General features: G+C 39.6%; 1 protein-coding gene across 13 annotated transcripts in view; it reads left to right on the top strand.

Moving 5' to 3' along the window:
- The window catches only part of CCSER2 (coiled-coil serine rich protein 2), a 178,563-nt gene that overhangs the window by 103,341 nt on the left and 61,132 nt on the right, over window positions 1-14,090 (top strand). For 9 of the 13 annotated variants that reach the window (XM_053306801.1, XM_053306802.1, XM_053306796.1 and 6 more), the window contains exons 2-3: window positions 1,030-2,494; window positions 3,296-3,501. In XM_053306801.1, the coding sequence (XP_053162776.1) occupies window positions 1,072-2,494; window positions 3,296-3,501 (1,629 nt within the window). In that variant the 5' untranslated portion in view covers window positions 1,030-1,071. Of the gene's footprint in view, window positions 1-1,026; window positions 2,495-3,295; window positions 3,502-14,090 lie in introns of all 13 variants that reach the window. The other 4 variants (XM_053306798.1, XM_053306797.1, XM_053306803.1 and 1 more) reach the window with 2 other exon arrangements.

Below are 14,090 nucleotides of genomic sequence, written 5' to 3'. Positions count from 1 at the left end.
CAACCCTTGGCTGATTAAGGCTTCTAGAGGTTAGCAAGCTGATTAGGTGGAACGGCTGTTAAATGCTTCCCTGGGAGAGTGTATAGTATCAATAAAGCTGAAGGATGTGGTGGTAAAACTACTGTATTGAGAAAAAGCCCCCTTTAGACCTTGTTCTAGAACAGACTTGTCTCAATAAAGCTGAAGGATGTGGTGGTAAAACTACTGTATTGAGAAAAAGCCCCCTTTAGACCTTGTTCTAGAACAGACTTGTCTAACTTTTTTGCATTAAGGACCACATTGCCATTTTTTATTTGGGGGTCCATGGGCAAATTTTGGAATAATAGGGCTAGAAATTACATTTATTATTAATTTGAAAATTCCATCACACCACTTTGCATCTGTTTCTATAAATTTTGTTCTTCCCTCCATCTTTCATCTGCATGTACACAGCTCTCAGTGTGTACATGCATGTGTGTGTGCACCTCCCGCCCCCAGATTGGGCTTCCCTCTTTTCTCCACAGGCCCTGTGCAGGTTGAGAGTTGTGGTAGTGCATCATCAGCACAAAGTCTGATTAATGCGAGATCAGGGATGCCTATTGGATCCAGCTCATATGACCATGTTTGAAGAAGCTGCATGTAGCATTCTGATGAAACCTGTTCCTATGTATGCATCAAAGGGAATAATTGAATGTGTATTCCCAATGGGTATAAAACCTTATACCAAAATTGGCTCCAAGCCACTATATACTGTGTATTTATTATAATCATCATAATCCAGCTTGTACATAACTCTTTCCTCCGATTCACTGCACTGCAGTAGGGCTGCATTTGACAAATTTGCTTAGTATCTGCTAGAAATGTTCTTGTGTTGAGCAAATTTTCTTCAGTATTAATGTATTCTGATTATTTCAGCATACAGATAACTGTGACTACAAGGCATTTTTTAAATGTGGAAGTTTCACATAATTTACTTTGTGTCCTACAACACTTATGCAAGCATTAATATCTTTTATCTTTCTTTTCTTTCTCCCCTCCCACATCAAGCAGAGCAGTGTTCCAGGACCATATCTAATGGATGGAGTATAGCTCATGGAAGAGAAAAATCATATCAGGACATCCTTGGTTTCCAGGTTACCAAAGTATGGAACAAAACCTGTTGGGAATATCCTACAGACAGTTCCAAATGGGAACTTATCAGGGAATACTCAGAGTATTGACAAAAATTTCAGCAAGCGCAATGGCACTATTTGTATGTCTTCCTTCTCCTTTAACTGGCGGAAATCAAATAAGTACCAACTGGGTGATCAGACTGGTAGTGAGTCAAGTTCCAGTCACAATTCCAATGAAAGACTGACTGATTCTGACAAGTGCCCTCAATCTCAAGGAGCAGTTGGTAAAAAAGTGCTCAGGGTGGGTTCAAATGGCACCTCTTCTTCAAAAATTGCAAAACAAAGTAACATGTTTGTGTCATCTACAGAAGAATTAAACCAAAAGTCTTTGCCCGGACTGTCTGGTTCAGCTAAGTTCGTCAAAAGTTCATTGTTGGGCAGGACTTCATATTCCGGACTTAGTGCTCCAAAGTCACATTTGAATGGAATTTGTGAGAACCGATCAACTGTAGGCTTGCAAAGGAGTAGAGGTGGTAATACTGCCATCAGGAGCAGCTCAGGGGAGAGTCTGGCAAAGTCAGCAGACAATGTTAACTCTTCTTGTGAAAAAATGGTTAGGTCACAAAGCTTTTCGCATTCCATTCAAAACTCTGTCTTGCCCCCTACATCTCTAACCAGGTCACATTCTTTTAATAGAGCTGTGGATCTTACAAGGCCTTATCAAAACCAACACCTAGCTATTAGAGCATCTCAGAGGTCAAATCTGTTGTCAAGAAGTACACGGCAGTTGAACATGCCCAACATTAATGAACCTTTAAGATATGGATTTACTAGGTCATATGCTGCTTTAGTACCCCCTGGTTTGAAGAAACAACCACTGTCAAATGGCTCCGGGGATGCACCCTCCTTGAGATTTAGAACAGGCCGACCTTCTTTACTGAAGCCTAGTGACCAACACTTGGGAAGAAAGATACCCGTGGATGGAAGCACAAGTAAAGACACTGAAAACTGTATAGTAGAGGACTCATTGATTTCAACAAATATCAGTGGAGGCATTGATACAAAAAGCATACAAAAGAGTGACAGTGAAAGAAAAGAAGCTGAAGCCATATATAAAAACTTGGTAGAAAGTAGCTGTAACGTTATTTGCATGAGTGGTGATGTGGATGAAATATCTATATCTTCCTTGTCCTCTTCTGAGAAGAATGATCTAAGTGAAGACTTTAGTGATGATTTCATAGATTTAGACGATCCAAACAAAACGATAAAAATCGAAGAGGAAGACGTTTCTATACAAGAGTTAGAGCATGGAAGTGGAATATCGCTCAATCAACTTCCATCTCTTAAAGAAAGTGAGAGATCCAATTGTAATTCTGAAGAATGGCTGAACATACGTGTGTCTGGTAAGTAATATATTTTTTTTCCTTTTTAAAGGAGAGTAAACTTCTATAGCATCATCATCATTCTTTTGTCAGCTAATAGTGGATCTTAAAGACTTGGAAGTTAAATTATGAATCATACGGGATGAAGATGGCAGAACTGCATGCTTGCAAAAGTATTTTAAGTCTCTATTTTAAAAGAATGGGGTAAATATAGGGATGTCTTAAATTAATTTAAATTGTGATCCATAAAATACAACACACCAGGTTAAAATTGAACTAGAAAGCTTTAGTCCAATACTCGTTTAGTCTAAGGCACACACTAGTATTTTTCTTGAACTAAAGCTTTTTAGTTCAATTTTAACTGGTGGTGTGGTTTGTTTTTTTAATGGATCACAATTTTAAATCCTTGAGTTTTGCATGCAATGCTGCTAAGAAACTTAGGTCTGTAAAATAAAATTTAATTGCTGTCATAGTGAGACCAAAGAGAAGGCAATGTGTACGTATCCTCAATACAGTCATTGTCAAGAATTGCCTGATTATTATTTGATCCATCTCTATTACTGATACTACTTAGCCATATGTAAAATTACCTTGCACCATTAAAAAAAAAAAAGTTAGTCTCCTAAAACATGGACAGTTTATGACCTGAAAGTATGCACACCTTAGCAAAACAAGTCTTGTTGAAAGTTAGTATCTTTTGGATTGATATGTTAGCCTTCCAAATTTGCTGCAGCTTCTTAGAAAGTGGTGAACGCTGAAAGCCTATAGCTGTACCAGAGTTTCTGCATAGTGTTAACTTGACCTCTTTTGCGTTTGTTTAAGCAATAGATGACAAGAGTGAAAGTGCAAATCATCCATCTGGGAACAACGTGATTTCCTCTGATATGGACTACAGAGCTGGCTCTTCCTTTGAGCTTTCTCCATCTGATAGCTCTGATGGCACCTATATGTGGGACGAAGAAGGGTTGGAGCCCATTGGGAGTGTCCATCCATGTGGAAGTTATGATTCTTCAGAAATGAATAGTATAGTATGTATAGATTATTGTTATTAGAATAGCGTTTGGAATAAATGAAATGTTTTCCAAAGAACTGAAAAAAGACAAGTTGCTGCCTAAAGATTCTTAGTCTTAATATATGACACAAGAAGGAAGGGAACTGAAAGGAAGGCCAGAATATGTGACAATGCTATTCTATAAAGCATTGTGCCTTCATAAAACTGGTTAATCATTGCCAGCTGAAGTTGGTTGGCATTTTTACATTAAACTTTGAACCATGTGTCCAGTAAACTATGACTGCATTGCCTTTTGCAACTGCTAATTACCATTTGTGCTGGAAACCTTCATTGATTGGTGTGGCATTTTGAAAATTGACTATAATGATTTAAAAATGGAAAAATCCTAACCTGCTACAAAAGACAGTTAACTGATCTGTAAAAACTTATAAGTAGATACTTTAATAACACAGAGCACAATCTAATTGTAATGTGGGTGTGGTGCCTGCATTTGGAGGATTCTGCTAGATCCTTGTTCTTCTTGCCTCCAGGTACTGACAGGTTGAGACACTCTTTATTTGCTGCATGAGTAATGTGCACACGAGGAACGGGTGGGCTGGATGAATCTATAAGAGGTGCACTGGTTTGGTATGATATTTGCTCTTGTTACAACAAAATTTTGCTTGCTTGTTTACTGAAAAATTTCCACCATGCCATACTGTCTTGAGTTAGAATCCCCTAGTTGGCTAGCAACAGTTCATGTATATATTATATTACAACTTGGTACTAGGGGGACAGGGATTGTCAACTTACTGCTGGTATTCTCCATTCATCCATCTGGATGACGGTCCTGTTTTATGCCCAATTAAAGTACCTGTTCTCTGCAATTGGCTCAGTTGGTAGCTTAATTACAAGAAATTTGTTAGTCTATTAAAATTAAAAAATTAAATTAAAAAATTGTATGCTGCCCTTGGACAAAGTTTTCAGGGCAGATTCCAAGTAATCAGCAAATGATTAAACTGCCATATAATAGAACAAGTTGTTCTAGTAAGAACTAATCTGCCTGCTTCCCTTTCACTTTAATTTTGATAATTACCATCCTCACAGGACAGCCCACTTCAGCCGTAAATGCTCACATGTCCGCCATCTTGAATTGGGGTGGATTACATGATCACTAATTGTGCCGTTGAGGCCTGTGTTGCTACAGCTGTATCCAATTTGGTTCATATTGGTCCAGGCATTGCGAAGTTGTGTGTGTGTGTGGGGGTGGCACACAGATACCCCGAATGCCTGGTGATCTCATAAACTATCTTTCCTTAAGGAAAGTAGGCTAACAAAATAGTAGCAGCACTGAGGTTGAAATGGCTAAAAACAGTTAAAATGCTTGGGTCTTCAGCCAGTGTCAAAAGGGCAACAGCATGGAAGCCAGGGCTCCTCTGGGAGAGAATTCCATGGTGAGAATGCCACAGTCAAGGAGACCCTGCCCTGGTTGCCATCCATCTTACCTCATATGGTAGGGGCATCCAGAGGGGGCACTCTGAAGACTGCCTTAATACATGGGCAGGCACACCTTTGGGTACCCAGGTCTTAAGCTGTTCAACACTTTATCACCAGCCCTATCAGCGATGCCAGAAACAGACCAGGAGCTTGTTCAGCTCTCTCGGCACCATCACCATGGCCTAGAATTGGGTCTCTGTTCAGAATGCAACTGTGGGCTTCCTAACTGCAGTTTCAGACAGCCTTCAAAAGGAGCCCATGCTTAGCACATTACAGTAGTCTAACCTGGAAGTTACCAGAGCTTGGATAATGGTGAGTAGACTACCTCTGTCCAGAGGAGGCCACAGCTGGTGCACCAAACTAAATTGGTGGGAAGCACTCTGTGCTGCACAGGCCACTTGGATACCTTCCTTAGGTTTCAAGGATGGTTTCTTTAGGGTCAGTCTCAAAGTTTCTTCCTTAGGAACATAGGAAACTGCCATATACTGAGTCAGACCATTGGTCTATCTAGCTCAGTATTGTCTTCACAGACTGGCAGCAGCTTCTCCAAGGTTGCAGGCAGGAATCTCTCTCAGCCCTATCTTGGTGAAGCCAGGGAGGGAACTTGAAACCTTCTGCTCTTCCCAGAGCGGCTCCATCCCCTGAGGGGAATATCTTGCAGTGCTCACACATCAAGTCTCCCATTCAGATGCAACCAGGGCAGACCCTGCTTAGCTATGGGGACAAGTCATGCCTGCTACCACAAGACCAGCTCTCCTTCAAGGTGTCTGGGACTGCTCCTTTTGTTACGAGTCATTCATAACCTCCTAAACCCAGCCTGTCAGTTCTCCTCTTTTAGGTATTATTAGCCAAGATGGGTGGTCAAGCTGACATGGTTAGACCATGCCCCTCTAAACACTTTACCCATATCCTCAGGCCTCAATAATTGAAACTTGTATCTCAAAATCAGACTGGTTGTCTTCTTTTGAACTGCAGACCCAGTGGCATCCAAGCTGAAACAGATGTAAGCAATTTTATCCCTGTCATCTCTGCCACAGAGTAAGCTCCATTTAATGAGCTGATACCTGTGTTCAGTTGTTGTTTCTGTGAGTTTTCTGTCACTTGTGTTCCAACGGACTCCTAACTTGTTTCTTCATCCATACCTCCCCTGCGGGGCCATCTGAGCTCCGCAGTGCAGGAACAGGTGCGTAAGAGCAATCATATCAGCCACCGGAATCCTCACTTCTCTTGGCTTGGGCAAGGAGGCAGTAGAGTGGTTAGTTCATTTAACAAATTTTCTAGTCTGTCACTTGTGGCCAGTCGCAGCTACAAACACTACAGTCTGGAGATCAGGTGGACAGGAAGCCTTGAGGGAGGTGGAACTCATAGACTGTCAGGGATGCTGTAGCAGGTTTCTGTTCTGAGATGGGGCTGCAGTAGGAGACCAAGGTCTCCTCTAACACACTAAAATCCCTTGACACTGTGTGTGCTGCAATTCGACAGGGTTGCAGAATGTGGTACTGGGCACAGAATTAAAATTCCTAAAAATTCCTTTTTTTAAAAAAAAAGTGGGCTTCTAACCCAAATGGCTTCAAAGATGCACTTAAAAGTTTCTGGCAGTGCCAGCTAAAATTTCAGAAGCCAGATAAGTCACTTGAAAGTGGACCCATGCTTGAAAGTGGACTTCAGTACCCAGGGTAGCTCTTTTGGTCCTTACATGACAAGCAGAGCCAAAGCAAATTGTGCAAAATATAAGAATTAAGCCCTCATTATTTGCGGTTTCATGTATCTGTGGTCTCAGGCAATATATGTCCAACCTTGTTATCTGTGGTATGTGGCTTAGCATATTTGTGGGTTTTGGCAGCTCATTTCTGCCCTTATGATAGTGCCCTTGCTGCACGTGTTGTGAGAGAGGTTTGGAGGACAGTGGAGTGATTTGGCCTGCATATTAAGAGTTTTTTGGGCATCTAAAAAGCCATTTGGGGTAGCATTTGGTATCTGTAGAGAGCCATTGGGAGCCTTCAGGAGCCATTGCTCTGGATCTTTTTGAGCCCTTTTTTGATCCATTTCTGTGGAGCCTCTTGTAGCATTGTGCTGCTCTCATAAGATGCTAATTATCACTTTTATATATTTAATTTTGATGAAATTAATTTCATTTTTTTTGAGAATTACAGTACTGCATTTAATTTAAATTAAACACTAAAATTGATTTTAATTATCCATTGAAAATTGCTTCTCCTTTCATTCCTTGATTCTCACATATTCCTTTGTGTGAGTTTACTTGAATTGGATTTAATTTTGTGCTGCCTCTTTGGCCAGCCTACCAACCAATCAGGCCAAGGGGTTTGTGCTGCTAAGTGCTGGACTTCAACAGTGGGGTGAGGAAATGTCATGATTACGTATAACTGGAGGAGCTGGGGAGCATTGCTGGCGTGTTGGATAGCTTTTACCCTGTCTTTTCGGTGATTTTCCAGTCATTTTCCTGGGTTCTGGAACCTAATCCCCCAATTCACATTGACTTAAGGTTTCATTATCCATGGTTATAGGGCCTGCAAATAACGAAAGCCATCTCTACTCAATTTACATATTTTTAATTTAGGCCATAGAACTCTGAGCATTGGTATTAAAACTTGTTGCTAATGTGTTGAATCCTACTTTGAACAATTGCATAATTTCTAAGTGCTTCCTGAATTTCCCTTTTAGTGGTTACTTCTTTGCTGTTTGTGGTTATAGTATATGGCATTATGGGTTTTGTTTGTTTGTTGTTGTTCCTCTTAACTCAAGAGAGCCTCTAGTGGCAATTGGATTATCTACTCTGTTGTAGAAAGGCTGGGCTGTGGCTGCCTTTAGCTAAGCTCTCTCAGTTATCACTTAAAACATTCTGAACCATTATGCCTTCAGCTGCTAACTTGGAGAATCTTCCATAAAGGGTACTATGGTTGAGCAGGACACCATACTAATCTTATTGGCTTTGAGTTCTCTAATTGGTTTGAGATTCAGAATCAAACTGCTCTCAAATGCATGCAGCTGTGGCACAATGACGCTTTCCCCACCCCCCAACTTGGAAAACCTATTTTGGAATGGATGACTGAGAGCTGAAAAATGGCAGGGGTTGCTTAACCCTTTCCCTATCTTTAATCTTCATACTTTAAATGTCACCTCCCCTTCTCCCGTAGGTGCTTTTCTTTAGTTGGAGAATATTAACTTCATGTAACTTTTTAATTGATTGCCTTCTGTGTGGTGCTTCATCATTTTAATGCATTTCTTCAGGAACATAATTTAATGAAGGCTAGATGGCAGTGTAGGAGCACTGTTGCTCCAAGTACAAATTTAGAATTGTTAGTCAGTTGGTTTAAATATTGTTCAAGTCTTGTCTGCTTTCATGTTCACTATTCTTATGATGTTGGATATGGCAATATTTAAGTGCAAATATTTGTAAATGTAAGTATATCTATTAAGTGGGCAGCAGCAGCAGTCCTGTTCACGATGCGTTCCTGAAGCTTCCATAGTGAGAGCTAGGATCTATACTAGACTACCTGATATTCTAGAATTTAGCATACTACTTTACATTTTTCCAAGCTAGATCTTAAATAAAAACTTAGTCCAGAAATTTGTGACATTAGGTAGAACCAATTAGTGTTACCTACCTATATTCTGTTTCCAGTGGTAATACTGATGTAGTTTCCATACAAATAAGATGCCCTTCTTTTAGAGAGATTGTCCAGTCATTTGAATTAAAAGAGCACAGTGTCCTAGGCTAATCTGCTTTCTAGGAAATTGTGATAGTAAACAATATAACCAGATTGTGAATCTGCCAATATGGGTTACTTAATCAGAGCTTGTATTTTGAGTGACTTGGAGAGGTATGTTTCCACTGTTGAGAAAATGTAAAACACCTATGTGTACAAAAACAGCTTATCTTATAATTTTACTTCAACATTCAATTATAAGCATTTTGTACATGCTGCGGGCTTTTATGACATCTACCTCAAGAAAATGTTAGCTATTGGAAACCTAAATATGCTGTATCACCAATTCCCAGAGGATTATTTATTTATTTATTTAACATATTTTTATACTGCCCAAAACTTATGTCTCTGGGCGTCCTACAAGAAGATAAAAACAAAGGTAAAACATCAGTTAAAAACAAAAACAAGAAATTTAAAACACAAAATTTAATTTTTAAAAAATATATATATTCTAAAAACATTTAAACAATCAAAACAATTTCAGTTAAAAGCCTGAGTGAACAGATGTGTCTTTAAGGACTTTTTAAAAATTAGAAAGTTGAAACATATCATGATTAAATGACTTCGTGCACATCTGGTAGACTAGATGCTGGTGCTAAGCATTCAAAGTGTGCATAGGCTGTAATTTACCAGTTCCCCTGAGGACAGATAACTTCTGAAGTCGCCCTTATGTTTATGTAAATGCTAAAGCACTAGAGTTGTTGCATAATATTAAAAATATCTACCCAATTTCTTTAAAACCTTTACCAGAACAAGCAATTATAGATATGCAACCACCCTTACCCCCATATTTGTGTAGTAAATGGGGGAACTAAAGAAATGTCATCAATAGCAACTTGAGCACAACTTTCTTAAATAAACATTAAATGTGCTGTGTTTCTGTAATGTACGGCATAAGGCTCTATGCATATTGGAAATATTCCTTCTCTGTTACTCTTGTTGAGGTACATAGTTTGTTTCTTTTAGTTGCTCAGCAGTAGCCACTGGTACTGCTTCACTAATAAGAGCTCTTTGCTAGGTTTGAGGCATTGGGCAGGGTGGTGAGAAGGCAGTGTCTTGCAGATCCCAATACATTACATCTATTTGTAAAACAAGGAGCAAAGGAAAGCTGGAACTATCTTCTGTGTTGGTTTTCTTCATTGAAAGGCCAAGGAGTTGGAGTGTTTCCCATTAACCCTGACTAATTCTTAGGCCTGTGCGAATACGCCATAGAAAATATCTTTTCTATGTTTGCAAGTTCTCCTTTCTCTTAATATCTGCACAAACTATTTTGGAGATAGTTTGAACTCCCAGAGACAGTTCATTTGTAGTATGAATGAACCCTAAAGACAGTTCATTTGTAGTATATCAGTCCAGTTTGGGTGTAATAAGTACCCTAAATTATTCATATACTCTAAAAGCCTGGGGGATGCAGTAAGCATGACACCAACTGTGATGTAAAATCCAGCACCTTATTTACTATTCAAATTTTTGTGGGAAAGAGTAAAATAACAAAGGTGGCTACAGTGTAAACTATATTACTAATACAGAAAAGAAATTGTGTGTTCAGCCTCTGCAATTTTCCCACAAGAATGGGAGGAACAGTTTCTAATCTCTTCTTAGTCTAGAATCTGTCTAGACTAACAAGCAGCTGTGCTCTTGTCGTCTCCTACCGCTCTCCTTTCTAGGAAATGAGTTTAGAACATTTCCTGACTACTTATAGTCTTAAAAAAGGGTGTGGGGGAGGGGGGAAATCAGAAGCAGCCAGCTATCAGCATAGTTTTTCTGCGGATGGCTGCCAACAAATGGAGGTGCCATATCTGTTGTGGGCAGAAATCTGAGGCGAGTAACCTTTTACTAGTTTTGTTGCCTATTCATGGTACTAATATGCCAAAACTTCAGTAGGAATATGAATATGAAAAAATTTACCAGTTCTCCTCCTTTCTTGGGGGGAGGGTTCAGAAGGGTGCTGGGGGACTACTGCTCAGCCCCGTGGCCATTGGCCTGTGGGGTCCTGCAGGGTTTGATTTTGTCCCCCATGCTGTTTAACATCTACATGAAACCGCTGGGAGAGGTCATCCAGAGACTTGGACTGAGTTGTCAGCAATAAGCAGATGACACTTAGCTTTATCTCTTCTTGTCACCTGATCCTAGGGAGGCGTTGGATGTCCTGAAGCGGGGGCTGGGGGCTGTGATGGGTTGGATGTGGGCTAATAAACTGAGACTGAATCCAGACAAGACGGAGGTAATGTTGATCAGTAGGAGAGCCAATCAGGTTGAGGATATTTTACTGGTTCTGGATGGGGTTGCACTCCCCTTGAAGGAGCAAGTATGCAGCTTGGGGGTACTACTGGACCTGGCTCTGCTTTTGGAAGTTCAGGTGGAGGCAGTGGCCAGGGGTTCCTTTGCACGGCTTCGACTAGTGCGCCAGCTGCGTCCCTTTCTCGAGAAGGCAGATCTGGCCACGGTTACCCATGCCTTAGTCACGTCGCGGCTGGATTGCTGTAACGCGCTCTACGTGGGGCTGCCCTGGAAGAATATCCGTAAACTGCAGCTAGTGCAAAATGTGGCGGCTAAGGTTTTATCTAGAGCTGCCCATTGGGAGCACATCACACCTATTTTGAAAGAGCTGCACTGGTTATCAGTGTGTTTCCGGGTCCAATTCAAGGTGCTGGTTTTGACCTTTAAAGCCCTTAACGGTTTGGGTCCGGGATACCTGAGGGACCACCTGCTCCCAAGGATTGCTGCCTGCTTGACGAGATCATCTGAGGGGGCTCTGCTCCCGGTGCCAACAATGAAGGAGGTTCGGTTGTCGTGCACGCAGGGCAGGGCCTTCTCTGTTGCTGCCCCCAGGCTTTGGAATGCTCTTCCAGCAGCCATTAGCTCCTCGGACTCCATCACAGTTTTTAGAAAGCTTGTTAAATCTTGGCTTTCTATCCAGGCCTTTACATGATTGTTTTATTGCTGCTTTTGTGTGTTTTTATCCATGTATAGTTTTTGTGTTTGTATATTATATATTTTGAATCAGATTTGTTTTCATATTTTTAGCTTAATACTTTTAACTGTTATTTTTATTATATGTGTGTTTAACTTTTGTAAACCGCCTTGGGATTGTTTTTAATGAAAGGCCGTATATAAATTTAACAATAAAATAAAAAAATAAATTTATATGCTGGTTTTCAACAAAGTTCCCAAAGTAGTTTACATAGATATAGATAAATATTGACTCCCTGTCCCTAAAGGGCTCACAGTAGTAAAAAGACACGTAAGATAGACACCAGCAACAGAAGGATGCTGTGCTGGGGATTGATAGGGCCAGTTGCTCTCCCCCTGCTAAATGAAGAGAATCACCACTTTTAAAAGGCGGCTCTGTGCTCAGTTAGCAGGGGGAAAGGACTTCAAAAAGTAAGAAGTGCAGAAATACCGAGCAGATTGTATTGTAAACAAAAGTATGAACTTGAATAATCGACCTGAAGTGTTTTACTGCAGATCTTAGAAAGGGAAGAATGGGCACATAAAATCCAGTTGGTACTGGTTGTTTTCAATGGGAAATTTTTTAAAGAAAAAATTAAATTTAAAATTTAAAAATTGCTTAATATTCAGCACTTTTAAAAGCATCATTCACCAAATGTGCAAAGATAATGTGCTGTGTGTATACAATTTGCAAGAATGGTTTCGATGCTGTGAGCAGTAAAACATGCAACATTTCAATAAATTTTAACATGGGGAAAACAGTTTTTTGGCCTTACCTCAACTATCATGGACACTACTGTGGCTGTTATGTTTACATCCTGCTTTTCTTCCGTCCTGAAATTCAAGGTGGCATACATGAGGTTCCCAGTCTTACCCATCCAGGCACTGACCCGATGTAAATTTCCATGGCTGCATCACATGTCCACAGATCATGCCTTTGGATCTGTTATGTACTAATACTAGTTTTAGAGTAAATTATCAATATTTCTAAGATATGATTATGGTCTCTTATAGAATATATAAATGCTCACATCAGATTTGGGACTAGTTTACGTTTGGGTGCCTGAGGACTTTTTAGAGAAAGGTAGGAGTTGGTTTGTTGCTGTACCAGACCAAAACTGCTTTACCAGCAAGAAACGTGTTTTTACTTTGTTTCCATGCTTATTAAAGCCTTGCACATTGTGTTTTCTTACAGTTTAGAGATTGCCTTTGGCAACAGAATAAAACACAGAGTTGTAGAGGTTACACCCTGCCAGTGTTTAAGAAATGTGAGCTTATAAAGAGAGGTGTGGGAGACTTCAAAGGAAATGAAAAACTGAGAAATGAACAAGCTATTGGAGTAATATTAAACTCCATGTTTAAATACTACAAATGAGTGAAGAGCAATCGCTCTAACCGAAACTATTTCATTCCATAATCCCTTTGCAGAACTAAGCTTTAAAATGTATAGATCAGCAATATATATGTGTGTGTGTGTGTGTGTGTGTGTATATATATAGATACACACATACACACAGAACACACTGCATGGGCACAAGTTAGTGGAATGTTATTCGTCTGTGCAAGCCTTATTAAAATGAATCAGTACAAACTAAACAATTAACATTGTGTTAATTCAATTTGTGCTAATGTCATATTAGACTTTAATTTGTATACTGCTTTTTCATGAGATTGGGCTCAAAAAGGCTCAAAATAGAAACCATAGCAGCAAAACATAAAGCATAATATTTTGAACCAAAATGCAGATCCCCCCACCCCCATCAAAATAATACGATTCTTTACTTTGTGAACTCTTTAGTTATGGTAATGTTGAAGAGAACCAACAAAATAGTTCTGGAAAATGAGGAAAGCATTCACATACAAAACAGAGAAGAGTAATCTAATCTGGGCTTGCCCTTGTGGTTCACTTCCATTTTGCTAATGAGTGTATAACAACTTTAATAAAACAATATTTTGGGTAACATGATTGTCTCATTTATAATAGCACACAATTGTTCTCAGTAATTCCTTCAAACTTGTTTAAGAAAGCTAAGCATTGTGTTGCATCTGATCTTTTTGACACATACATAGCCATTGTGGAGGGCAAATCAATGCTCAGTATATTTCATTTCTATATAAAATTTATATATTGCCTTTCATTAAAAATAATCACAAGGCAGTTCATACCATAGTAAAAAATTCAAAACAGTACAGATATTAAATACAAGTTTTAGAAGTACAAATCTGTTAAGGAGTTAGACACCCAGTAAAACAATAAGCGTAACACAAAAAAACCCAGCATCAGTAGAAGAGGAAAACAGCACTCTATATAAAAGCCCAGGTAAAAAGCCAGGCCTTTACCTGCTTTCTAAAAAACTGTGAGGGAAATTGAGGAGTGGATGCCTGTTAAGAGCATTTCTTCAATTTGGGTAAACTATACAGAGGAATTCTAATGGTAGCAATCTTTAAT

Source organism: Hemicordylus capensis, chromosome 3, assembly GCF_027244095.1.
Source record: "Hemicordylus capensis ecotype Gifberg chromosome 3, rHemCap1.1.pri, whole genome shotgun sequence".
NCBI lineage: Eukaryota > Metazoa > Chordata > Lepidosauria > Squamata > Cordylidae > Hemicordylus > Hemicordylus capensis.
This window is presented reverse-complemented; position numbering and strand designations above follow the sequence as displayed.